The 27,673-nt window shown below is 41.3% G+C and overlaps 1 protein-coding gene across 1 annotated transcript; it reads right to left on the bottom strand.

Annotated features, from left to right (window-relative positions):
• Positions 1 to 10,274: 10,274 nt before the first annotated feature.
• On the bottom strand, positions 10,275 to 23,839 carry si:ch73-267c23.10 (serine incorporator 1). The gene is made up of 10 exons (XM_038696375.1): positions 23,603 to 23,839; positions 17,179 to 17,340; positions 16,891 to 17,084; positions 15,734 to 15,813; positions 15,478 to 15,615; positions 15,022 to 15,191; positions 13,169 to 13,259; positions 12,389 to 12,590; positions 11,724 to 11,951; positions 10,275 to 11,083 (listed from the first exon to the last, which is right to left on the bottom strand). Exons 1-10 carry the CDS (start codon positions 23,639 to 23,641, stop codon positions 10,948 to 10,950), a joined length of 1,440 nt encoding a protein of 479 aa, XP_038552303.1. The 5' UTR covers positions 23,642 to 23,839; the 3' UTR covers positions 10,275 to 10,947.
• Between the last annotated feature and the right edge of the window lie 3,834 nt (positions 23,840 to 27,673).

Raw genomic sequence — 27,673 nt, 5'->3', positions numbered from 1 at the left:
ATGAGTTCAAGCGAGCACGCGTCCGAGCACCTACCTGGTTGCAATATTAAAACCGCACTGCTAGTGGCCGCTAATATTGCCCCTTTAACTTAAATTCTTTTAAGTTTTTGTTTTGTAAAGTGTGGTTTAATACATTGTTCCATATGATAGAATTACAGTATCAGTGATTGTTTTGTGTATTTATTTGTACTTCATCTGTGCGGAAATCATTCTCTGTTTTGATGAGAATTAGTTATTGTTTGAAAGGATCATTTGATAGTACACAATGTTTACATTTATGTTACAAATATAATACTCTCATAAACATGATGAACAAGCTTGTTTATTTGTGTCAAGAGTGTTGCACATTGAATCTCTACAGTGAAAACTGAGTCAAAGCAAACATACATGCCTATAAATCGGTTAGAACATTAAACATAAACAGTTAACCGAACTGCAGAAGCACTACTGAGAACTCACAACCTGCTTAAAACACCCTAACCACAGAAATTCACTTTGGCTTACAAGGCATTTGGTCAGTGTTTGTGTCACATATGTCTGGTTTCATCTTCTTAAACATATTTAATAGAGATGCCCTGATCATGTTTTTTTTACCGATTGGTGATCATCTATGAGCCATATTGGCCAAAACAATTAGTTTCTTTTGTTATAGCAGCTGGTACAGCAATTTTATAGGTCAGTTTGACTGAGATGTCGTGTATTGGGATCAACCGCTGTCATGTTTTATTTTAGTTTGTGTGTCACCTGAACAACCACACATGCAGCTCCTGGCCAGTGAAGCCGGGACTACACACACACACACACACACACACACACACACACACACACACAGCAGCTGTTAGCTGCATGAGCAAATATTGAGCATGATGATAAATGATGATATATTAGAAATAGGAGCACCATCTACTTTAGCTAGTCTGGATAGCGTGTTCTGGATTCATTCTACATTCATTTGGATGCATTGGCATATGAGAAAATTTGTTTTTCTGTAATTCAAAGCACCAAGTATTGAGTAATTTATATACAAATAATTTTGGGGGTGAAGTGCTCCTTTTGGTTATTAAGCATGCGATAATTACTCCAACTAAGCTGAGAAATGGCTACATTTTTTGCATCATTGACAACTAGAAAGCATTAATGGGGACCTTTTGTGCTTTCCCTTATTTTCTGTGATATACTGTATATAATGTTACAATGTCAGATATTCATACTAAATATAGCCAAAGTCTCCAATAATGAGGTAAACATATGTAAAAGTAATCATTGTGTCAAGCTGAGCTGCAGACCACGCCCTTTTTTCCCTGGTTGTGGTGCCTAGCTGCAGTCAGCTAGTTAGTCACCAGGTGGGAAGGATCTGGTAATTAGGAGATTTGGAGTCATTCACAGGATAGAAAGCAGGCTGGGAAGATGTGTTGAGGAACTGGGAAAAAATGAGACTGCAGGACTAAAGCTTGTCTGAACGAGGAAGGAGTCGGTGAGCGTTTGTTTGTTTGTGAAATGTGGTGGATTTTAATATTAAAGTGAATCATGTAATTATATTTAGGGTAAAAATGTTTGTATAAAACCATGTGTTTGAATTGTAAACTAAAGTGTTGTACATTTAACATCATGGAGATTTGAAGCATGGTTAAAAGTAATGTATTGTAAAGTTTAAAAGGGAAAAACTGTAAGTGTAGGATTGTGTTTGTAGAGGGTTAAAGTTGTTAGGATTTAAAGTTAAATTATGTGAGCAGTGATTTAAAATAAGTATTTTGATGTTGGATGGTGATGTTTATTATGGTTACCTGAGTTTATTATGTGTTCATTGATTTACTTGTGTTTGTATTTAAGGTTTTTTACCTGCTTATGGCTACGACAACTTTCAAATAAAAGAAGGAAAAGAAAGAATTGATTCCTGGTCATTGAGTAAAATCCAGTCCAAACCTTCAGAGGCAAGCATACCCTATCAAGTGGGGGAAACTGCAGGGTTGAACTTCACTAAAGTGAATGCACTTGACAGTAAAAAACCGTTGTGAAGACTGGAGCAGAGAATCCTGAACAGCAACCAGCCTGGCCTGATAAAACGGGAAATCATCTCACCCAATCCTGCGGAAAAGAAGATGGCTGACTCAAAGACACTGGAGCAGCTTAAAGCTAACAGGACATCTGCAAAGCGGCAATTCTCACGACTGGCTAACAACGTAGTCCGGATGCATGGCATCACACCTGAAGAGGAGCTCAGGGACAGTTTCAAAAAGCTCGTAATTGAGGCCAACAAGGTCATGGAAGCCAACGATGATGTAGAGGCCCAATACCTTGTAGAGGCAAAGCTGGATACTGATTCCGAAGAGGTTCCCAGGTTGAATGAGCAGCAAAAGGCCGACATCGAGAAAACTACAAGTGAGTGTGAGACGAGACTGAACGAGCTCAAGGAGCTAATCCAAAAGACACTCTGGGCAAACTTTGGAGAAGAGGAACTGTCGATGGCAGTAAAGGTTGCAGAGGAGAAAGTAGAGTGTGTGGTGTCCTTTGGACCTGATGGGAGTAAAGAGAGTTTTGACTTCATGTTTGATTACATGGAAAAACTGGTTAAGAGGGCAAAAGAGCTGCATACACAGTGGAAGTGTTGGGTTCCCCCTGCTGAACGGAAAGATTTTCAGCTGCGGGTCAGAAATCTTGAGCAGATCATCCCTAAGTTAATGTCAAGAAAAGCAGAGTTCATTCAAGCAAAAGCTAAAGAAGACGCCGAAAGAGTTGTGAGTGCAGCTACTATCAACTATCCAACAGCAGCAGTTAGACTGAAGCCTACTTCCCTCCCTAAGTTTACTGGCATCAGGCGAGACTTTCATCGCTGGAAAAGGGACTGGGAGGCCCTCCAGAGGCAAGGAGAACCCACTGGTTCAAAGGAAGTCAAAAAGTTCCAGCTTCTTGACAGTTTGGATGAGAAAGTAATGAGAGATCTTCGATTGATGAATTATAACACCGCAGGAGACATCTTTCGTGTGCTAGAGAATCGGTTCGGAAGCCAAACTGCGATCGCTGTTGAGATAGTTGAGGAGCTCCAGAGACTTCCAGCTGCCAGAGGGCACCAGCCCAGGAAAATTGTTGAGCTCATCCAAGCTGTGGAGAAAGCCCTTGAAGATCTGAGTGATCTTGGTGACACTGGCGCTTTAAGGAACCCTCTGGTGACAAAGTCAATCGAGAGCAAGCTGCCGGATGCACTAAAGAAAGAGTGGCTTCTCTATGCAGCTGAGAGAAGCAGTACTGACCCAGAAAAGCGCTTTGACTATCTTCTGGCCTTTCTCAAGAGTCAAGAGAGCATCTACGAACAGCTGGATCAATTGAGGGATGAAGAGCCGCTGAGGAAAGAAAACCGACCGGAGCAAAGGCAAGCTAGAACCAGAGCCTCAAACCAGTTAAGTAGCAATCTCTCTGGATGTGTTGTCTGTGGGGACATCAAGCATAAGAAGAAGCTGTACTTCTGCAAAAGGTTCCGTGTGCTCAAGCTCACAGAGAAGAAGGACGCAGTGCGGAAGCTGGGAGCCTGCTGGAAATGTCTGGAGGTCCATGACGAGGGTAATCACTGCAAAACTTTGTTTTTGTGCAGAAATCCCGATTGTGGGAAGCAGGGAGTCACAGACCATCACTACTATCTGTGTCCCAGTGCTGAGGCACCCAGAGACAGTATGGCTCAGAGGAGGAGAAAACACAGCACAGTGGGAGGTGAGAGCTGGAGGAATTACACCGAGGCTCAGGAAAAATTCTTCGGAAAACTTTCACCTGAATTAGCTCAACAATGCCGGGACGCATTCTGTAATACAGCAGTGAGCACTTCACATATTGCAAAGAGTCATTCAAGTCTTCTGGTAGAGAGCGGGCTAGCGGAGTGGCCAGTCATCATGATGCTGTTGGAGGTAACCGCAAATGCTGGGCAGAAAATTGGGACTCTTATAGACCTAGCTTCTGATACTAATTATATCACCCATGAGGCAGCAGGTCGGCTCAATCTTAGAAGTGAAGACATCACGCTTGTAGTCCATGGTGTAGGAGGCATGAAAGTCTTTGTTAAGACAAAGCGGTACCTCCTGAAAATTCGGGTCAGCACTTTAAGAGGCACTCTTAGATCTCATCAGCTGGTTTGCTATGGCCTAGACAGCATTGCAGACATTCAAAGACATGTATCAGCTAAAAAACTACAAGAGTTCTTCCCAGACATTCCACTCAGCGACCTGGCAAGACCGAGGGAGATCCATCTCCTTGTGAGTCACAAGGAAGGCCAGCTGGCCCGCAGAAAATCCGCACGGTAGGGGACCTTGTGCTGTGGGACGGACCGATGGGAAAGACAGTTGCTGGCACCCATCCTGAGTTGTTTGAGGCGGTAACTGTATCAGCTCACACATCGAGAACGCATTTCGCAAGGTCTATGAGAACTGCTGCTGTGAAGTATGAAGAACACACCTGCGTGGTCCCCATTCATCGTCAACAAAGCCAGCAACCTCAGGGATTCAGTTGTTTAACTACAACATCCAGCTTCCTCGAGTGGTGGAAATGGGAAAGTATCGGTGCTGGCTGCATTCCAAAATGTGGAGGTTGTCGCTGTGGAAACTGCCACCCAGGCGGCAAAGAAATGACCCTCGCTGAAGAAAGGGAGTTGGAGGTGGTAAAGAATGGGCTCACATATGTAGTTGCTGATGAGCACAGTGAGAGGCCTCACTGGCACGCCAAGTACCCCTGGATAGAAGATCCAGCCACATTACCAAGCAACAGGAGTGCAGTTGAGGCAACTTTCTTCAGGACTGAGAGACAGCTGACCAGGGAGTCGGAGTGGAAAGCTGCCTATGCTGCTCAAGTTCACGAGATGGTCGAGCGCCGAGCTGCAATGAAGTTGTCTAAAGACGTCCTTCAGACATGGACTGGCCCAGTCTGGTACATTAGCCACCTCATCGCACCCAACCCACACTCAGTCACAACTCCGGTGAGACTGGTTTGGAACAGTAGTCAGAAGTGCAGAGGGGTGAGTCTGAATGATCTCCTGTTAAAGGGCCCTGACGTCCTCAATTCTATTCGTGCTGTGCTTCTCAGGTTCCGGAGGGGACGTTTTGCGGCTTTGGGAGACATAAGGAAAATGTACAATTCAGTGTGGCTTGATGATCAGGAGGTACATTTGCATAGGTTTCTGTGGCGTGATTCCGAGGAGGAGGAGCTGGGCGAGTATGCAGTCACAAGGGTTAACATTGGTGACAAGCCTGCAGGTTGCATCGCTCAACTCGCCATGAGAGAGACAGCAAATCTCCCCCAGTTTAGCCATCTTGAGGAAGAGCGTCGAGTGTTAGAGGAGGACAGCTATGTCGACGATATCCTGACCTCTCATAACAACTTGGACCAGCTCAAAGTCATCACAGAAAATGTGGAGCAAATTCTGGAGGCGGGAGGTTTCAAGTTAAAGCCATGGGTCTTTTCTGGTGAAAGTAGGAGGGAGTCTGTTGGAAAACAGGAGCAGGAGGCTACTCCAAAGACTGTAATCCTCCCAAATCAGCTCAAGGAGGACGACAACAAAGCTCTTGGCCTCGGCTACACCCTGGAGGATGACAGGCTTCATGTTATGGTTGGGATAAACTTCTCAAAGAGGAGGAGAAAGATGAGACTTGGCCAAGACCTTAAACTGGAAGAGGTGAGAGCTCAGACGCCAGACCCACTGACCCGACGAGAGTTGCTTAGCCAAGTTTCTGGGCTGTATGACCCGGTTGGTCTGACGACACCTGTAAAGCAGAAAGGAGCCATTTTGGTTCGGAGAGCATTTCAAGAGGCCAAACCCAAATGTAGCACCGTCAGAGACACTTGGGACCTTGCTCTATCAGAGAAGCTCAGAGAAGATGCCATCAGCCTCTTTGAAGAATATGCTGAGCTGAGCAAAGTCAAGTTCCCTAGAGCCCTGACACCAGTGAGCGGCCAGCTAAGCCTGATGCAATTACTCTTTCTGATGGCAGTGATCATGCTTACGGTGCCGTCCTATACCTGCGGTGGGACTGTGACCAAGGTCCGATTGTGAGGCTGGTGGAGTCTAAAGCTAAGCTAGCTCCCCTAGACCACAAGGGGGAAGCAGTCAAGGCAGAGCTATGTGGGGCAGTATTCGCCGCCCGATTAAAGAGGTACTTTGAACGACATGGTCGAATTCAAGTCAAGCAGTGGTACCACCTTGTTGATAGCCAAACAGTACTTTGTTCAATTCAACGTGAGAGCTATGGCTTCCAGACATTTTTTGGCAACAGGATTGGAGAAATCCAGACCAGCACACAACTTCAGGATTGGTGGTGGATTCCTGGATCTCTGAATATTGCTGACATCATTACTCGTGGGGCTGGCCCAAAAGAGTTGGCTGAAAATTCACCATGGCAGAAAGGACCAAAGTTCCTGAGCCTACCAGCTGAGAATTGGCCGATTAAGTCTGCAAAGGATGTATCAGCAGCTGCCAGAGAGAGTGTTGAAAGGATGCAGAAGAAAGTATTTGCTGCGGCTCTCACAAGAGTTCAGGTGAAGAGGGAGCCACCAGATCTGGAGCATCGAAGACCACCTGCTGGTGCTGCTGTCCGAAATCTGGTGGATGAAGGACGGTTTAGCAATCTGACTCGCCTGGTTAAGACGATCGCCTGGGTCTGGAGGGCGGCAAAATGTTTTGCAGCTAAAAATAAGATCCTGGGAGATCCAAAGTGGGAGGCGGTTTCCTCAGCTAGGGTCATCACCACAACGGAGCGCCAAGATGCTTTAAGAGATCTTTTCCTTGCCACACAAGAGGGGGTGACCTTTCCAGCAACCACAATAGATCGGCTGGTAGTCTTCAAAGAGGAAGAAACCGGGTTACTAGTTTGTGGTGGACGAATCCAAGCCTTTAATGAAGACCGAGTTGGTGTCCCTCTCTTACCTTACAGCGCCTGGGTCTCAACATTGCTGGTTCAGGAAGCTCACAGCAAGGGTCACGAGGGTGTGGCTGCAACTCTGTTGAAGGTGAGGAAAAGAGCATGGGTCATCAAGGGACAAAGAATTGCTCGAAAAGTTATTGAGAAATGTATGGTCTGCAAGAAAGCCAGAGTGAAAAGATGTCAGCAGGTGATGGGAGATCTGCCTCAAGAGAGAACCAGGCCAGCATCTCCATTTGAGTTTACAGCAGTTGACCTGTTTGGACCCTATCAGGTCAAAGATGATGTGAGGAAAAGAGTCAAAATGAAAGTCTGGGGAGTCGTATTCTGCTGTATGGCCAGCAGAGCAATCCACACGGAGCTTGCCAACACAATGTCAACGGAAAGCTTCCTGATGGCTTATCAGAGGTTCACGACAATTAGAGGGCACCCTAAGAAAATATGGTCTGATCCTGGGACTAATTTTGTTGGTGCCAAGTCTGTTCTGAAGGAGTTGTATCAGTTCCTGGACAGCCTGGATAAGTCTGCTGTAGAGGATACTTCAGCTCAAAATGGAACTGACTGGCACTGGACAATCCTGCCAGCTGACTCACCTCATCGGAATGGCTCTGCTGAAGCATCTGTTCGGATGGTGAAGAAGGCGTTTCAAAGTCTGGGAAAAGAGTCAGGGCTCTGTTTCAGCGAGTTTCAGACGACGCTTCAGCTTGCCGCCAATCTGGCAAATGAGCGGCCCATTGATGCCAGGGTGCAGAGCCTTGAAGATACAGTGCAGTACATCACACCCAATACACTCCTGCTGGGACGAGCATCTGCAAATGGTGATTGGAAAACATTTGACTTCACAAGTTATCCCTATAAGAGGCTCCAGGAAATGCAGCATCAGGTCAACAAATTCTGGAGATCCTGGAGCCAACTTGCTGGTCCCAATCTTTTTGTGAGGAGCAAGTGGCACACTGCACAGAGGAATGTCGCAACAGGAGATATTGTGTGGATCTGTGATCAGAATGCATTGAGGGGCCACTTTAAGCTTGGAAGAGTCATCAGTGTCAACCCTGACTCCAGAAACATTGTGCGGGATGTGAATATTAGAGTTGTGGTGAGCTCCTGTATCCCGGAGGTGAGGCCTGAAACATCAGCATCCAAATTCCCTGCATCCAAGCATCGCGTCTCCAGTATTCGGGGGGACCTTCAGTCCACAATTCTTCACCGGGACGTTCGACGGTTGGTGGTCCTACTACCAGTGGAGGAGCAGGATGGGAGTCAGGAGAAAATCTCTAACTACTAGTTCACTGTGTGCGATCTCTCCAGCGGTTTCCGTGGGAAGATCGAGTGGGAGGTGTCAAGCTGAGCTGCAGACCACGCCCTTTTTTCCCTGGTTGTGGTGCCTAGCTGCAGTCAGCTAGTTAGTCACCAGGTGGGAAGGATCTGGTAATTAGGAGATTTGGAGTCATTCACAGGATAGAAAGCAGGCTGGGAAGATGTGTTGAGGAACTGGGAAAAAATGAGACTGCAGGACTAAAGCTTGTCTGAACGAGGAAGGAGTCGGTGAGCGTTTGTTTGTTTGTGAAATGTGGTGGATTTTAATATTAAAGTGAATCATGTAATTATATTTAGGGAAAAAATGTTTGTATAAAACCATGTGTTTGAATTGTAAACTAAAGTGTTGTACATTTAACATCATGGAGATTTGAAGCATGGTTAAAAGTAATGTATTGTAAAGTTTAAAAGGGAAAAACTGTAAGTGTAGGATTGTGTTTGTAGAGGGTTAAAGTTGTTAGGATTTAAAGTTAAATTATGTGAGCAGTGATTTAAAATAAGTATTTTGATGTTGGATGGTGATGTTTATTATGGTTACCTGAGTTTATTATGTGTTCATTGATTTACTTGTGTTTGTATTTAAGGTTTTTTACCTGCTTATGGCTACGACAACTTTCAAATAAAAGAAGGAAAAGAAAGAATTGATTCCTGGTCATTGAGTAAAATCCAGTCCAAACCTTCAGAGGCAAGCATACCCTATCAAGTGGGGGAAACTGCAGGGTTGAACTTCACTAAAGTGAATGCACTTGACACATTGTGAGCAAAAAGCTCAGGCTTAGGCTGCTCTGAATGCTATGTTTGAATATATTTTTTTCCACTTTCCTACCGCACTGGCGTTGGATGTCCGTTATTTGACCGCTCTGCTCTTAGTGTTTTCTCCAGCACTGGCACAGCACTAAAACAAAGTGTGGAGATGGTCTGGCTATGCGAGACTACTCTGCTCAGGACTACTCTTAAAATTTGTTGTTCAATATGCCTCACAGAAAGTGCTTTTTCAGTTGTGAAGGAAAGTAATTTGTCTCTTGATATACAGATGGCTTTACTTCTTGCTAAAATAATCGCTAACTAACAGCTGCTGCCATTAGCAGTAGTTGCTACAGTTAGCCTTGCAGCTAGGCATCCAAGCTAACTAGCTAAAGGCAGCTACAGTTAGCAGCAGTTAGCGGTTCCTTTAAAGCTATCTGTCCATCCAGAAACTCTATGAAATACGATCCAGTTTCACCAAAATCAGTAAATAAAGTCTGATCGATCTGGGCATCCCTGATATTTCATTCAATTAAAACAGACATTTCTTACAAAACACAACTTATTTTTGGATTTAAAAAAGATTCTTTACAAGTAAAATCATAATAAATATTAAAGCTATTCCATACTATGTGGAGTCACACAGTGATGCAGAAAATAATGCAATCATTACTCATATCACATATATTTTGATTGTATCTGTGTGTTCAGTGCAGTGTATGGATTTATTTTACAACCTGAAATGATCCCATCTCAAAGACACCTTTACAATGAATATCGAATAGGTAGAATATTTGGCAGAAAGTTGACTTTTGAGTCATATTGCAGGAATGTGTCATGTTAATCAGCAATAGCCCACTACACTCATGTGCTTCATATTACGCTCAAGACATTCAATTATTTGAAACATTTGACACACATATAAGGCATCGCAAGGCAAAGCAGCAAACTATATGAGCTTACTACTGTATTACATTCACAAACCAGGGTTGGTTATTATTGATACTGTAATACTGAAATTTCTAGAACATTCAACAGCAATGTTAAAAATATATTTTTTAATATTTTGATTTAATCTGGCTAATATTTGTTGTTAAAGCATACATAAATTTAGTTTCTTCAAGGTTCAGTGTGAATGTTTAGTGGCAACTAGTGGTGAGGGTTGCAAATCTCTGTGCATTAACTTGCTCCTCGGACAAAATAGTTTATAATAAATGTATTACTTCTAATGGCAATTGTAAATTCAGCAGTAAAAAACCTAACTTTTTACTTTTTCTCCATGAAGTTGTACATTATATCAATTATATTTCTAAATCCAACAAAAAAAAATACGCTGTGAAAAGTGTACACATAATATCTTTATGTAATATAGATTACCTCTGGTAGTTTATTATTTGTGTCTTCTTATATATTTGTATACTGTTCTGTATACTTCTTTATGTAAATGTACACTTTATTCCTCTTTGAAATAAAGATTTAAGGAGGAGGAAAAACTTTTTTCAGACACCACATGAATGCACCACATGAATGCACTCCGTAGAGTACATGTAGTATGTATATTATATTGCGTTTCTGTCAGTAGATCCTCCTAAATATTACACACTGAACCTTTAAGATCACATACTATCAAAATGTTGAATTTGATTTACAATTCACATAAATTTATGCAAACAACAAATGGAGTGGTTTTCCTTCATGGTGTGTTTTTGTGCTTCAATAGAAAATGTGTGATTGTCCTGGGATGTCCAATTAATGAGCAGCTGCTACTGACTGGTATGAAATCACTACAGTAAATACCTGTACCTGAAGCAGCTGTTATGGCATCTCTGAATAAGACCCAATTTTAACTTCAATAAATCCAGAAATAATAAAACTGAACTCCAGCTAAAGGGATAAAGTGTGAGTCAGTTTGGAAAGTAAGATGTAGGCAATATGGTATTATGTAAAAAAGAAGAGGTTTGTTTTTTTGTGGAGTCAGTGATGGAGTTACTGATCAGCTGAAGTCTCGGTTGGTGAGGATCATGGGGGCCACCAGGGTCCAGATGTACATGGCTAAACACACCCAGCTGGAGGTAATCTTCACCCACACTGCTGGCCACTTGCTAGTTACAGTGTAGTCTGCATCAGGGCTGTCAGGAGCAGAACACAGCAAAAGGTATTTCAGTCATCTACATGTATCTAATTATCATGTTTCAAGGTGGAAAAAACACATTTAATGCACAAACACTTCCAACAGTCCAAAAGGGCAGGGAATATGTTTATTCACATAGTCACACAGGTTGAAACACCCTTTATAGCCACATTAACGAAATGCACCCTATATGTTGGTTATACTGTAATGCCTGCACAGAAAAACTAGCACACACAGCCAGAGCAAGTAGGTCAAAGCTGAACCAGGAAGTTGGTGTGTAAATTGTGTGTAAACAGACAATTATATAATAACTTGCCCTCATTTTCTCTATGATCACCCAGACATACCCTTAAAGGGAAAGTGTGGCATTTTTCAACCAGCAACTGCTAGAGTTGATAAGGGCTGATATATTTAATGGTGTGACAGTTTGGAAAAATTAAAATTAAAAGGGGGTTTTCAGATTGAAATCTTAAGTCTGCTTAAGTGGTGTATCTGTTGCTACTGTCAGCAACAGTTTTGTATTTGGTGTTTTATATTTTGCAACAGCTCATCATTCTCCGCCAAACAATTTTATCCAGCTGGATGGAAAAATAAGTAAAAGTATAGTAGTGTCTGTGTTGTGAGGTTGGGGTACGGACCTGTACCAGTTGGTGAGGGTCATCATAATGTAGAGCGAGGCCAGGAAGAGCATGAAGTGGAAGAAGGAGTAGCTGTACTGGACCATGTCCTGCTCATTGTCCTTCACTCGCCTGGGTCCCGTTGACTCCTCTGAGAGGTCGGGGCTGCTGCCGCCCTCAGCCAGGATGGCCGAGTCTTTGGAGGCCATGGTCAGCTTGTTTACCTGGCTGGTGCTGGACGAACGAATGCTGAGGGCAAGACAGATATGAATGGATACTGTGTGTCCATTTACAAATACTACAAATGACTAAATCTTTATTCAACACTCCTTTTCCATGTTTACCATTACAGAGAGGGGTGACAGGCGTTAATGTTAACAACACATTTTTAATTAGTCTTATTGGTTGCATGTGAAGCAATAGGTTTTACATCTAATGAAAGTTAGCATGTTAACAAATAAATCAGACAATGCAAAAGCAATTTATTGATATTCCCAAATAAATAAATAAATAAAAATAAATAAAATCCTGAGTCCTCAATGTCCAAGACCAAGACAAGACCGAGTACAAATGCGATCGAGTCCAAGACGAGACAAAGACCATCAAAAAGTGGTTGACCAGTCTCGAGTACTACAACACTAGAACCGACATTCACCAACATAATTTTCATGTGGCAGTAGTGCTACCTAGAGTAGAGGATGCACAGGATAAATATAGCGAGTCCCACGATGCTTTGGGTGTCCCACCACTGTAGGTACGGGGACGTCAACACAGGTTCCTCTGTGTCGACGATCACCACAGCTGTCTGGTTCTCCATCTCCAGAGGGGCCAGCGTGGGGGCGGTGATATGCTGTAAGATACTCAGTAGATTGGGGTTACATTCTTGATCTGAGGGGAGAAAAAAAAACAAGCACAATTTTTGGATCTACAGCTCAGTGTGTAAGAAGAAATCGCAACAGTTGCCTTATTTGCAAATGCTCCGTACTTCTATAGCCTTTCTAGTCTTTTCGACCACTCAAAGCGCTTTTACACTACATCTGCATTCACCAGTCATACACATTCAAACGGAAACTAACATTCACACTCATTCATACACTGGCGGAACAGGGGCAATTGGGGTTCAGTATCTTGCCCAAGGACACTTCGACACACAGCCAGGGATTGAACCGCCAACCTTCCGATTAGCAGCCAACCCGCTCTACCTCCTGAGCGAGACATGTTCTGACTTTCACACGCCTTTAATACATTTTCTTGGGAAGGAATGTGTGTTAATCATAAGATCCATGCAAGTAGCTTGAAAATGAACAACCGAAAGCATAACTAACAAAATCAGTAACTCATAGTCATATGACAAGCGGATGCTGATGTATCTAGTTTGGGGCTAATGGGTGGCTGTTATTTCTGCAATTCATAACTGCAGCATTGTTATTACAGCAATGATTCAAGCAAACAGCAAACATTCTCACCAGGCTCATTGGTCATGGCAGACCAGGTGATATACATGGTGTACAGGGTGATGATGGAGGACTGTAGAAGACCTGAACGTGGCTGAGACTCCTGGGGACACACACAGATATAATTGTCAGAAATCTATAAATAATAGGAAATATCCATGATAACTGAGCAAACGCCAGTTACTGATGAAGACACTAAGATGTGGCTGAAAGCATAGTAACAGCCAGTAAGTGGGCCCTGGGCTAAGATACTTTTCTCAAACTTGAGAAATAAGTTATAATCAAACATTCATTACTTAGTTTTTGGAAAAAGGGATGATTAGATAATCAAATATGTCACAACACTGATGGACTGTAATAACAGCAATGTCCATATGTTGTTAGTTTTCTTAGTTTTTCTTTGCAGCCAGCTGGCTCTCCATTTCAAAATAAGTAAGTGTAAGTTTATAAGTTAAGTTTCAGAATGCATTCTGTTTAAGCCCATAAGGAGATATTTCATGTCAATTTTATTTATGTACATCAAATTATCAAATTACAAATTTGCCTCAAAGAGCTATACAATCTGTACAAAAATGAAACCCTCTGTCGTTAGATAGGGATCACTTGTTCAGGCCGAAAACAGCCCTGTGTCAAAACAGAAGAGGGAGGCATGTTGGTGGGGGCATGTTGTTTTAGGAACCAATCACAGACGAGACAATGAAATATGACCTAGTCCGACTGCATTTAAATGCTTAGCAGACACTCCAGTTTGCAGTCTGATAGTGTGATATGTACTTAAAATGGTGACGAAACAAGCTAGAACAATAACTTCTCCACTTCCAAACACAAACTCCTCATTCAAAGATGGACAAAGGAGAAGCAGAATTAGAGGTCTAGATTTAATAGAAGTGAAAGGGAAATGGAGTGAATATCTGTAGGACAGAAGTGTAATGTGACCATACTTTAAAACCTTCTTAAGACTTAAGAAGGCAGGCCTGCCTTCTTAAGTCTTAAGAAGCTTTCAAGCTTTGGATTTCTTCATGTTTGTAAGCAGTGTACACATGGCTGCAGTAGAGTGATACTCTGTGGGTTTACATGAAGTGTGTGGGTGGTGATTTATTGTTTACCCTCTTGAAAACCACAAATACAAGAGAAAGTGTCATTTAAAAAGTAACTTAGGATTTGTTTGTTTGCTCTAATCTAAGCTACAAACATTAACACTGGTTAACAAGTTTACTAACTACAGTAGTAATCTAACTGTGACTAACCTGCTAAATCTGCATCAGGCTACTTCCAAGGCCAAGGCCATTTCATTTATTTTTGTAAATAACCCTCCCACAGCACATTCACTGTGTGATACGTACCCACTGTGTGGGAGATGACCCTGGATGCTACTTTATCAGAGGTCAGGCTAACTTTGACATTCACAGTGCAAAACAAAACCAAAACCAATATGAGACACCTGTAAGTCAAACACAGGTAAATCAAACATATAATGGTAATGGCACTAATAAAAATAGATGTAAAGATAATTTAATTGGGCCCTGAGGGATAGCTATAGTGAGAATCTATAGATGGTGGACACAATAGCATGAACACTCAATAATGCAACAAATCCCACCTTTGTAAATCCTTGTCATGATTTTGGTTGATGCTGCATCAGAGAGGTGCACTTTTAGCTCTCTGGTCATTGTTTAAATTTACTGTATTACTTATGTTATGTATGTAATGTATTCCCTATAATACAGACTTTACAGGTATTCATGATATTGTTTCCAGTACCCTTTGTTTTTTAAAGCACATCACATTATTGAATCGTTCCATCAAATTAAAGCTTGTCCCTAACCAAATGTTTTCACACTGAAGTACGACTTTCTGTCCTGTACCTGTACTTTATGCAGCACAGAGACAACAGAGGCCAGCATGCAGAACAGCATGTTGAAGCTGATGAAGAACTTATTGATGAAGCATCCATCAGGCTTTGTGTAGAAAACGAAGAACAGTATGACAGCAGTTAAGGACAGGATGTAGTTGAGGACTGTAACCCCCAGCAGAGCTAAAAAAACAAGATAGAAAAGTTGAAAATCTGACACAAGGCCTAAGACATCAACATATTTCAAGTCCCTGTGTCTACAGCTTTTAAATATTTTTTCATGTGTGAGCAGTTCCTCTTTTTCTGTTGCATATTGTATAGTGGATCTCTAGTGTCCATCAACACCACATTCAAAAAGCAACCAATTTTAGTCTGCATATTGTACTTTTAGAATTGTAAACATACTCAAAACACAAAAAATTAAAAGTTGTATGCAGCATGCAATTGTGCCACAGCTTGACCCACTGACCTGCATACCAACCCCTGGAGTTGCCACTCTCCATCTTATCCAACCAGGACTCGTTCCAGGAGTGGGCAAAGTCCACCAGCAGCACCAGCTGGATCAGAATGAAAAAGAAGGCCCCACCGGAGCCCACAACAAACCACGCTGGGACAACAGAGATACACAGGTCATTTAATTACACATCTATGATGATAATCACAACTCTGTGTATATTGGATGTCATGATCTGAGTTACTAAATGTTTACAATTTAAAATTCTTACTGTAGGTAAAAGGCCAATCTGGAATGTAAAAGGCACCGACTGTAACTGCCACCAAAGCAGCAAACTTAAAGAACCAAAATCTGAAAACAAACAGGTAATGGCTAATTATACAATAGAATACACATCCACATACAGGCAACTGAGTTGTAATAAGGTCACCTCAAAGTCATACAATGTCCAAAGTTAACACTATGAAGGCCATTGATTGTTAAATAGCAAAAACAATAGAATTACACACTGCAAGGTTAAAAGGGGCTGGATGTAGTTTTTCAATGAAATCACTTATTAAAACAAATTGTTACTTCCTTATTGTCCATGGGCTGTAGCCTCACTTAGAAATGAAGCACACGCCTGTTTTCTCTGTTGCTTTCAACAGCTACTATTCTGCTTTTAATGTGAAGGTATCGGGTCGGGATATAGACCTGTGCGCGCTCCTGTAGTGTACTGAAATTCCAGTACTGTGTGCTGGAATTTCATTAAACATTACATACAGGATAGAGAGACTCCCAGTAAAAGCGGCAGCAGCAATGTGAAACCATAAAGGTGTAAAATCTAACTTTATTCTCTGTTCTTGAGCATAGTTGCAAATCCAGGAACTCATATTACAAACTAAACATGCAAATGAATGCTGTCCCACCCAAAGTGAACACATCAATAACTTTGTGAAAAGAACAGGTAAAAACACACAGACTTAAGTGTTAAATACTTTAGTTTTCGTTGTTAGCTGCTGGTCAAACCAACTGTAAACTTTATGAACTAAATGATCAAATTATCAAAAATATAATCAAAAGATGTGCTGTAGATCGATAATGAAAACGAATGTTGCAGGTGTAGTAAAGAATCCAAAGACTTCAAAGGTGAGTGCAGGACAAAGGCCATCTGCTGAATGACATGTTGCATAACTTATAATATACCTTGGACGTGGTGTTGGAGAGGACAGAGAAAGCAAACCCTTCATTTAATGTAGGCCTGCTCTTTGTTTCTACGCCTTCCACACTTGTAACATCTCCAGAATTGTCAATCTAAGGTTGACAGTTTTCAAAGAAGAAGAAGAAGACTACAACTCCCAAGACAAATAAAGGTAAATGGTGTGGTCAAAACCCACCCTCCACTGCTGTGGGCAATAAAGGTGTTGCTGGTGTTACTGCAGTGCTTACCCATTGTGGATGGCAGCACGGGGGTCTCTGCTGTTCTTGATGTTAATCATAAGAATGGAAAACGCCAGGAAACACATACTCATGCCAAAGCAGACGCGGTACACTGCCTTGTAGCCAACAAACATTTCACAGTTGACATTAGCCTTCAGGCTGGGGATAGAAGATCCAGCTCCATCTTCACAGAAGCCTGGGATCTACAGAAAATCACAGGAAGTCACGTTTTACAAATCATCTATTCACATGCCCCAGCAGTGTCTAAATCATTTACAATTTCCCACTCACTCGTACCCTTTTTAGCTGCTGATCCACACCTGGTGACAGCATGATGCAGGCGACGATGGTCCCCAGCAGCAAGATGGAGGCGTAGATGATCCTGGTCACCGTGGAGTTCCTGCTGTTCGGACAGCAGCTGCACATCAGACAGCTTGCACTGCTGCATAGGCACGGCACCTACAGACAAACAAAATCACACATTTCAGCATCTACATGTAAAAGGACCTGGTGACAAGTTTATGGAGAAACCTAAAATAATGAATGTAAGTCGTTGCCTTGTTTGCACATTTGCTCATATAAATTTACTCTTCAACTGCTTTAATCTCTTACTCATCAAATGACAATTCAACTCCTTTCTGTGTTTGCATTTCCATCCATTTAAACCCTTACCCCGGGTATCACGTCTTCACTTTTTTCTGCTTCTCGTTTGATAGTACAGCTCAGGTCTCTACCTCACTGTAAAAGACACTTCTTCCAGAAACAACTTCAGAGACACAATAAAACTCTAGACTCTAGTCTCTCTACTCTCCCAACCATCAGCAACTTGTGTAGTTCAAAATAAACTCTTAAAGAGGTGGTATTATGCTAATTTTCAGGTTCATCGTTTTATTTAGGGGTTGTACCAGAACAGGTTTACACGGTTTAATTTTCAAAAAACACCATATTTTTGTCATACTGCACATTGCTGCAGCTCCTCTTTTCACCCTGTGTTGAAGGCTTCGTTTTAGCTATGGAGTGATACATCCTGTCTCTAAATGATCTTTGTTGGGAGTTGCACATGTGCAGTTCCTAGTTAAGGACTACTAGCCAATCAGAAGCAGAGAAGGGCGGGTCAGCGAAAAGACGGTCAACAGCTTCGGTTCAGCTGTACATGTTGCCGACCAGCTTGGCAACATGGACTGGAGCAAGAGTTTCAGAGTGGTGAGTTATTAATCTGTAACAAAAGTATCTTTCATCCATAAAGTTTTAACTGAGCTCTGTCTCTACATCACAGGAACAACTTTATGTCCACTGACTGCCTGGAGGGTAGCTAGTGTTTGAAGGGAGAGGAGAGGTGTGTGCTGCAGCTCAGTGTTTTTCCACTAGCCGCTTGGTGAGCGTTATATGAGGCGCATTTTGCAAACGACTGGACTACAAACTGTTTTCAGGCAGTTCAGAGTTTTCTGTGGGAGATGGGAACTCCCTTTGGGCTGGACTTTGGCTTTTTCACTTTGCAAACCTATTGCATGCACAAAAATATATATAACTCAATAAAGGAGAGGCAGAAAGCCAAAAACCATAATACCACTAACATTAACAGAGTTATACATGTACAGATATTCTGGCTCTCACACTGTTGCTTGCTCTCTGTGTTATAGTCAGCAGTACTTTTCCTCCACTTCCCTGTGTTTCTATTGTGATTTCCCCTCCCTTGTGTTTTCTGTCTGGTTTACCAGTCTGTCCTATATGTGTTTGTGTCTGTGTGTGTCTGGCCGTGGCTCTCCGACTCTCCTCAGGCCAGCCACTCTGCTCACCTTTGATCACCCACGCACCGGAGGCACATACAACTAATCAAGCCCTCCTGCGTGTAAACCCCGGTTCTTCACCCCACTCCTCCCTAGATTCAGTTTATTCATGCGGCACTGTCCCATCTCCTGACACTCATGAGTGTTTTAGCTTCCTTGCTGTTAAGACTTTATTCTGCTCAACCTCTTTTTCCTAAACAAGTCCTCTTTTTGGTAACAAAAAATGCATCTGATTTCTACAGTCGGCATTACTGTGCGCATTTTTGCATTTCTTTGACCAGTACCTGCACTATTAAATCTTACTCTTTGGGGAAAGAAAGTATTTCAATATAATATTTGCATTATTTCACAAAATAAAAACCCAACTCCTTCCATACACATTGCCACAGTGCCACCAATTTCTTGAATTTCCCCCAGCCCCACCCTTCCACCCACTGCGGGTCTCCATCCACCCACTGCGGGTCTCCATCCACCCACTGCGGGTCTCCATCCACTCCAACTGTCCTCTTTTTTCAAAAGCAAAATATGGTCACCCTACCTAGGTGCCACTTCTGGGTATTACACTGCCTGCCCTGGTCCTCCCACTCGACTCCAAGCAACATTCTCGAATATTCAGGTTCTGATGCTCATTCCTGACTCAGTCAGCTACTAGGATCGCTGAATTAGCTGCACAGCTAACTGAGCTAACGGGAGTTAGCAGCAGTTTTAACCTGATATGTGATATGCTGCCCCTATTTTTTGAGGATATAGATTAGTCAGGTGAGGAGGAGTCTCAATTCAGTGTTGTACCTTTAAAGGACAATATGTCTCTGAAGGTAAGCTTGACCAGGTCAATTTGCAAATGATTGACTGAATACTAAAATAAACTCTTGAAAGGCAATTCTCTGTTTGTAAAATCCATCTCTTTTATGAAAAATTTCCATGCAAACTTCCAGCTAAATTTTTCACCTCTGCTTCAAATGCCACCAACCACTGCAAAAGTTCACCAGCAAGCATTTTTCTTAAACTCAGTTTTGGTGGTGTTCTTTCTTTGTTTTCTGTACAATAAATCATGTAATCATCCTGTGAATGAATGTAAGGAGTGAGAGAGATATCTGAGCATAAGCGTAAAATGTTCCCATGTCGTTCTTTAAATTAGCAAGAGGCCGAGGCTAATGTCTTTTCTCTGCTTCTAAATATGGTAAATCAAATTGGACATGGGCGAGATGATGCTGATAAATCATCTGAAAGTCATCTGATGAGCCCTGACTTTTGGTCTGTGTCTGAACTGCAGATCATAACCATGGAATAAAAGTGTTTCAGTGATAGAGGAAGTAAGATTAAGACAGAATGCTGAACAGAGAATGTCAGATAGACCATTACATGTCAACTGTAGAAGTCGTGTTAACAGAATGAAATGATGGTCAGACTGGAGATGGGTAGGTGGAAATGTACTCAGTGTATTTATAGACAAGATGTTCTGCCAGTTTTCTGTTGTACTTTAGGTGTAATGATTGTACAAGCTTCCGTCTGCTTGTATAATCTTTGGTAATTGACAGACAACTGCTGTGAAAAGACTAAACTGTTTTGGTATTATTATTTTTTTAAAACTCCACCAAATATAAAGAATTCATTGCCCATATTTTATTTTCACCAGAGTCCAACAAATATTTCTTAATTATCTGGATCTGAAACAATAATTATAATACGGCACAACCAGTATTTGTGTATGTTGTGGTCCATCTTTTAAATTAGGTTGTATTAACAGTTGCTATGTGTGCAAAATGACAATTCAACTCCTATCAGAGGTTGCACTATTATGACAATTTAATCCCTTAGCCCAGTTATCATGTCTTCACTTTTGAAAAAAAACCCCACATATATTGTGTAATCATATTTGCATTATCCATACTAGTTAACTTGATTTATGTTTACTTGTTTGTACTTAAAATAGATGTCAGAGTGCCTTCTTTAGTATTAAACCATTTCAATGTTATCTCTCCTTTTTTCAGGTTAACACTGTCTTGATGCTGTTTTTGGAGGAGATCTGTGGCCTCAGCCACAGTAAACATGTGAGCTCAGTTACATATACAAACACATAAATCCAGCCCAGGCAGATGTGGACTGGATGTAAGTCAGAGTGCAAAAAAGTCAGAGCAGAAAGTTCACTTAAAGTTTAGCAACAAGCTGCCATATAACATAATCACACAATCAAATCTTCCAGTCCAGTCACAAAAGCAAATACAGTAATCCTTCCACTACAGAGGAGCAAAATGTTGGGACTGTTTAAAGGATGAGATGTTTTATTCTGTTTTATTTAATTGCACACAAATCCAATGAAAAGACTGAAACCAACTTGGGGACTATCACTCTGTACTTTGTGACCCTGTTGGTGGCTCTCAGCCCCAAGCCCATTGGTTCCTACTGAAAATGTAAATCTTTAAAAACAAAAAAAATTTAAGTTTCATTTAAACAATATGTAATGTAAAAATGTAATTTCCTAAAACAGCTGGCCACGGCCGTTTTTTTATAAAATGTTACTACACAGGAGGAAATAGTGCATCTGTTGAGGACTATTTTCAGCGTTGGATTAATACACATTCACTGGTGCAGTGAGTATTTCCAGCAGCAGGACGTTACATGACAGATTGGGTCAAATAAAGTTAAAGTGGCATGTTCATGGCAAGGCAAGTTTATGTGCGAAGCCCCTTTCAACTACAACAAGGCCTTTACATAAGACACACAATGGCATTAAAATATAAAAGAAACACATTAATAGGACTTAAAAAGAGTCCATGTTGTTAAGCTGCTTGCACCAGAGTGATTGTGTTCTCTGCGTTTCCGATGGTGGTGGTGAATTCAACATTATGCCAATCTATAGTGTCCAAAACTGACACAGGTGGAAAAATATTTAATATTTAAACTTTAATCATAAACTACAGAAAAACAAATATTGTAAAATCTAGCCGTATATCCGAGTAAGACGTTGAGTCCCTTTGGAGATCTATTAATGACCTACTTTCAGTATCACTTCAATGAAAAATACACACGGGTCATACTCAAACCTGTGCATTCATTTACAATAAATACACTCCCTACACTGCTTTAGATGAGTCTCTCTCCTACACTGACAACTGAGTAGAGTCAAGAGATAAGGAGGGCCGGAACATCGTCAACAAGTTAATTCCCCTGCCAGCCAGACAAGGCCGACTTAGTAGAAGCACAGACTAGGCCATGGTAATGTGTGCCAGATAACGCGCAGCCAGCAAGTGCACATGACCAACCAGCCCAAGCTCTGTCCTGACCTGAACCAAAATAAACTCAGGAAATGTCTTTTATTAGAGTAAAACTGAAAGAAGCATGGTTGTCATTGTTATGGCAGAAAATTGTGTCCTCTTATATTTAATCTTTTATGTATGTTCTTTTCCTATTATTATAACTATATAACTGTTATTACTAATTTTGTTATGGCTTATAGATATATATGCATTGAGTTTTTATCCTTAACCTTTCCTCTCCTACACTCCTTATGTTAGTCCGTCCACATTTACTAGGGTTTAGGTCAGAGCTGTGAGATTGTTTTGGTGGTTTCCTCTCTTTTTGTTACTCTCCTCTACTGGAATGTTCATTCAAGGCTGAGAGAGGATCTCTGTTCCCCAAAACATAGAAACCTAGACTGTTAATTAGACTGAAAATCTTCATAATCTAGTCATAACCTTTTAATTCATTCATCAAGTTCAGAAATGTGAGGATTTGTTTCTTTTCCCTCCCATTAAATTCAATACCAGCAATATTAGATAACTGGACAATTTGTGTTGATGTTTGTCTTTAGTTTTTATACATTTTGTATAAATTGTTGTAAAATATTGTTGTTGTCAAATTAATAATTGAGTGAATCATTTTACTTCCAAAATGTTCTTGTAGTATTTGTCCTAATCCAAGCCATTTCTGTGAAATGGATCATCGCCCCATTTCCATGTTGTTCTGCTCTTCTCTCTTGTAAATGCATGTTGGGATCATCATCTGCTTCCAAATGTAAGGAACAAGGCAGAGTTAATCCAATGAATCACGTGTAAGCAGATGACCAGGTGTGTTATGATTAACCCTTTGCTTTGCTGTGGGCTTCATATTTTGTCTACTCTCTTGTTGCAAATATTTAATCACAGACACTATTACATTTAGCAGGTTAGCTACAGGTGGCACTCTAACGGTGTCACACTGAGTCAGGCCCGATTGTCACGAAGAATAACTTTTTTCTCTGTCGTTATAAAGCACATAGGCATGCTGATGGCAATCTGAAATGTCTCAATAAAGTGTCAATATAGATATATGCACCATATGCACATACATACAGCTTCTTCAATAATATTTCAACCGGCTGAAAAAATATGCTTTCGCCAATGAAAGTTGGAAGGTGGTGGTCGGGTTGTAAATAGGCCCAAGTTCAATATAATTGGAAAAAGCGCTACTAAAGAAATCAGTGCGGAATTAACCAACAAACCCAAATAATTCATTAAATAGTTTAAGTTATATTCTATCTCTTCTCAAACGTGATAAAAAGAGAAAGGCGCAATTACAAAGCCACATATCTTAAAGGAGTTTGGCTTACCCTAAACTTAAATATGCAAGCTCTCTTGCGGATGAGCACAAAACAACTCAAGTAAGTAAGTTCTGCTTTACTAACAAGCCATTAATAGATCCGAGTCACGAGCTCAACTACTTAACAATTCTGTTGAAGCGAAGCCCAACAACTAAGAGAGGAGGACTGGGAATTAAACCAGCAGATATCTGAGTTGAGTTTGGTGTTACATGATCCCCGCACAGGAGAGCGGTGTGGAGCGATCTTACCTGTTGCTTATTACTTTTCATGACGCCAGCGCTTCTTACATTCCCGTCCATTTAAACCAAAGCGGTTGTAAATGACACAGTTCATATTCGCAATACTCAGAACTTACCCAGCTTGCGAAGGAAAAGGCCCCCAGAACAGCTCCCATGGCTGTCCAGTTTCAGTACAGTAGCGACAGTCCGTAAATCCGTGGTCCCGTTCCTCCTGCTCTGTCCCTCCAGCGTGGATTTCAAACCCAAACCAGGTAGTTACTAGCAGGACACACCAGTCAGAACAGCTCGATGTGTCATGTGAATCCTGAACACTCTCTATGGATGGACTGTGAGGTACAGTTGGGATTTTTTTTTCCGCTCAGTGCGTCTGTGAGCGCGTCATGTTGGATTACGTCATTACGACGTTAACCTGATGTGCACTTTAGCCTTATTTAATACTCGATTAAAAAAACTTAAACAACCTGTTTTGATTTAGAAACTCTTATTCATTTTAAACATTTAACATTCAAATAAGCATACTCCAAGATAAAAACAAGAACAGTTTGTGAAGACTGAGTTTATGTAGGCTATTTACAATTAAGTCAGTAATCAAATATTGTCAATCCATTGTTTTCTATGAATCATTTAGTCTTTGTAATAGTTATGTAAAACAAAAGCAAAAGCAAAAGCTCCTCACATTAGAAAAGCTGGAACCAGAGAAGGTTTGGCATATTTACTTGATAAATGTCTTGAACGATTAATTGAAAATCACCAAATCAATTTAATCAAGTAATTGTTTCAGCTCTATAATTTATGTAGGATATTATATAAAACTGCATGTAAGTCCCCTCAGCAAATGTGAGAAATGTTTATTTTTTTATGTTTTATAATGCTTGTTTGGGTATGTAAAGCTTGGACTTCTTGGATCCTTTACTAAGGATATTTGACATTTCAATACGCTTATACTGAAAACTGAAACTACTGAAAGAAAGAAAGAAAGAAAGCATAACAGGGACACCTGTTGTATTCCTATATGCACACACTGCAGACTATGTTGCTTGTTGTTGTAGTCAACAGAAGATTCATGCCTTGGTGGAAATTGTACATTTCCTTGTTGAGAATTGAACAAATAAATAAGTTACAACGGTTATCTTTGGAATACTTATTACAGATACTTGATAGTTAAAGTAAGATGCCTAAGTCACAGACACAGCAGGCCTCATTTAAATGAGTAGGACTCCTATCCTACTCTGTGTCTGACCTTGGCTTTTGATGTGCCCATTATTATTTGTTTGCTCCAGATCCAATGTTCAACTCAGACTGAACTGCTGCTACTTACATTTTAAAGCACCCGTTTTGACTATTCGTGGAGTACCAGTATCAAGGAAAAGAAGATGCACCCTAGTGTGTCTCTAGTAAATCTGATTCAACCACGAGGTGGAGACAAATCTCCATCAAAGTTTCTGCCAAAAACATTTTACAGAATCATATGTAATAAATCTAGATCAGATGTGCTGCATTTTGGACATTTTGAAATTAGGTGTTAATTCAGTTAAACTGTGTCAACCTGAAGTTGAAGTGAAAAGAAAACTTTGTTTAATGTTTAATGTGCTTTATGAATGAGTGGCTTTAATGTTTTGTCTTCATTTGAGCTCTCTAAGATAAATAAAATAATCAGCCATGTTAATGTGGCAATAAAGTTTTGAATCTTGTACTTTAACAGACACTTTTCTGCCATCATCTCTATAACTGCTATGTTGCTCAAAAACTACGCCTACAGGTTAACTCAGGATTTCCTCCCAAACACTCTCATGTATATCACAGATGAAATCTATGATATTCATGCCAATGCCATTTGAAAATTGAAATGAGTGAAAAAAAAGTTAAGAGATGAAACTGACTACAAGTTTTGGAAGTCCCCCCCCCCCCCCCCCCCCACACACACACACACACACACACACACACACACACACACACACACACACATAACACAATCACAATTTCAAGGTCTAAACCTGATCTAACCTGATGTACTAGAAACTCAAAACAGGTTCAAACCAACAGACCAAAGCCCTGTTGGGCCCCACAGGGCTCAAGTCATTTGCATGATTCTAATTGGATGCTGGGTAATAGGCCTGTAATTTCCTCCAGCAGAACTCATCTGTCAATTTTAGCCAAATTGTGTTCTGTTTTCTTTCATGTGGAAAAGCTCATAGCAACCAACCCTGTGTTTTCTACCACAAGAGGAGAGACTGACAGAGGACAGTTAGAGACAGAGCTGCACTTTCTTTCTCATGCCCTAAATATAAAAACTTTAAGAGAAAACTTTGCAAGCATTTCAAATATACATATGCAAACATTTCCCAAATATACCCCAAATTAGAATTTATATCAGACAAACAGAAACTCCCCTTTTTACTGGGAGAAATGCCATAATGCCAAATAATTGCAAAATATGTCTCCTCGTGCGACAAACTGAGGACAACCAGTGGAAACTCAGAATACATCAATATATTACAGTTTTTTTCAATTGCTAACCTGGCTGGACATAACACAACACGCCAGAAACCTTGAAGGAGAGCCAGCTCAGCCCCCGCCGGAAGAGAGCTCTGATCACGGGAGACAACTGAGCCAAAAAAAAGAGCCTCCACCTCCCTCACTGAAAACCAACAGTGAGGATTCACCATCTTTACCCCCCCAATCCCCATCCAGGTCACCCTTATCTCCAGACACCCTTTCTCCCCTCTCTCCCCCCTGTTGGACTTCACTGATCAGATGGAAGACCTGGTTAGAGCTGGGACAAAATTTACTCCCCGCACTTTCCCTCACTCCACTCCCATTTTCTCTACCATAAACCCCCCTCACCGTCCACCTCCACCACTGGTTCTAAGTCCTCCAGGTTTGACACATCTGTCAAAAGTACAGCGCACAACCCGCCTTCCCGCTCCACAATGGCGAAAAGGCCCAGTAAGCTCTGTCTGATATGTGCTGGGTCCAGGCTACAAGGAAAATAGCACTCACGACTCTTCCCAGGACAAGCCGGGGCCCAATGTGCTGGTAGTCTTCTCCATCCCTGTCTTGACAGGTAACAGAAAAAGCCTGGTGAATGTGTTAAGAAACAGGAAGCACTCAACATATCCTGCAAATTTAGTATTAATTCCTCGTCAGCTGCAGCCTGTCGAAAAAAGTGGGCCAGATAATGTTTTTGACACAATAAAATTAGCTTTGTTAACGTTAGGTCTTTGGCAGGAAAAACATTTTATAATCACTCACAATCTTAATTTCATGTTTTTAACTGAAACCTTGTTGGACCAAGATAACAGTGCAGCTGTCCTTATCGAGTCTATCCCTCCCAACTTCAGTTTCATGAGTGAAGCTAGAGTGCATAAGAGAGGAGGTGGAGTTGCCATTTTGTTTAACGACCTCTTCCAATACAAAAAGATGTCTTATGGGAATTTTGCTTCTTTTGAATATGTTACTCTTCAGCTGAATTCCTCTTCTCGAGCTATTTTTCTAAATATCTACAGGCCCCCTAAATACTGTGCAAACTTTTTTGATGACTTTGTTGAACTGCTGTCTATAATCTGTATTGACTTTGACTGTGTGGTTATTGTTGGGGATTTTAACATCCATGTTGACAACCCCCAGGACAGAGGGACTAAAGAACTGTGTTGTGTTCTTGATAATTATGGACTGACCCAACATGTGATGGAGCCCACACACAATAAGGGGCACACTTTGGACTTGGTCATCTCCAAGGGTCTGGACATCTCTCTGATCATTCCTGTGTTTTCTTTGAGAGTGCTATCTGCGTGCACACAAATGTTAAAACAGAGGTGATCACAAAACGGCATATCACTGAAAACACTAGTGAAAAATGTATTATGGCCTTCTCCTCAACACCCGCCCTTTCACGGGTCTCAGTCAATGAGCTTGTAGATAATTTCAGTTCTAAAATTACAAATGTTATTGATGCCATTGCACCAGCCAAGGTGAAGGTGGTCTCTGGTAAGAGAAGATCTCCATGGAGAAATGCCACGCTGGTTAGAACTCAAAAAAGAGAGTGTTGAAAGAGCTGAACGCAGGTGGCGGAAAACAAATCTCCAGGTTCATTATGACATCTATAAAGAGAGACTTTGCATTTATAATTTAGAACTGAGAAATGCAAGGCGGTCCTTCTTCTCTGACATCATCACCAATAACACTAA

This window comes from Micropterus salmoides, unplaced genomic scaffold, assembly GCF_014851395.1.
Source record: "Micropterus salmoides isolate LMB-PRFRI ecotype aquatic unplaced genomic scaffold, ASM1485139v1 Ms_hic_scaffold_4, whole genome shotgun sequence".
NCBI classification, from domain to species: domain Eukaryota; kingdom Metazoa; phylum Chordata; class Actinopteri; order Centrarchiformes; family Centrarchidae; genus Micropterus; species Micropterus salmoides.
The sequence above is the reverse complement of the archived record's forward strand: the minus strand, read 5'-3'. Positions and strand labels throughout refer to the sequence as shown.

Coding starts and splice junctions, on each gene's coding strand:
- si:ch73-267c23.10 (XM_038696375.1), bottom strand. CDS start 23,641: ATGGGAGCTGTTCTGGGGGCCTTTTCCTTCGCAAGCTGG. Junction 15,814..16,890: donor CGTGCTGCCATCCACAATGG/GTAAGCACTGCA, acceptor GTTTGTTTTCAG/ATTTTGGTTCTTTAAGTTTG. Junction 11,084..11,723: donor ACCCTCACCAACTGGTACAG/GTCCGTACCCCA, acceptor TGCTCCTGACAG/CCCTGATGCAGACTACACTG.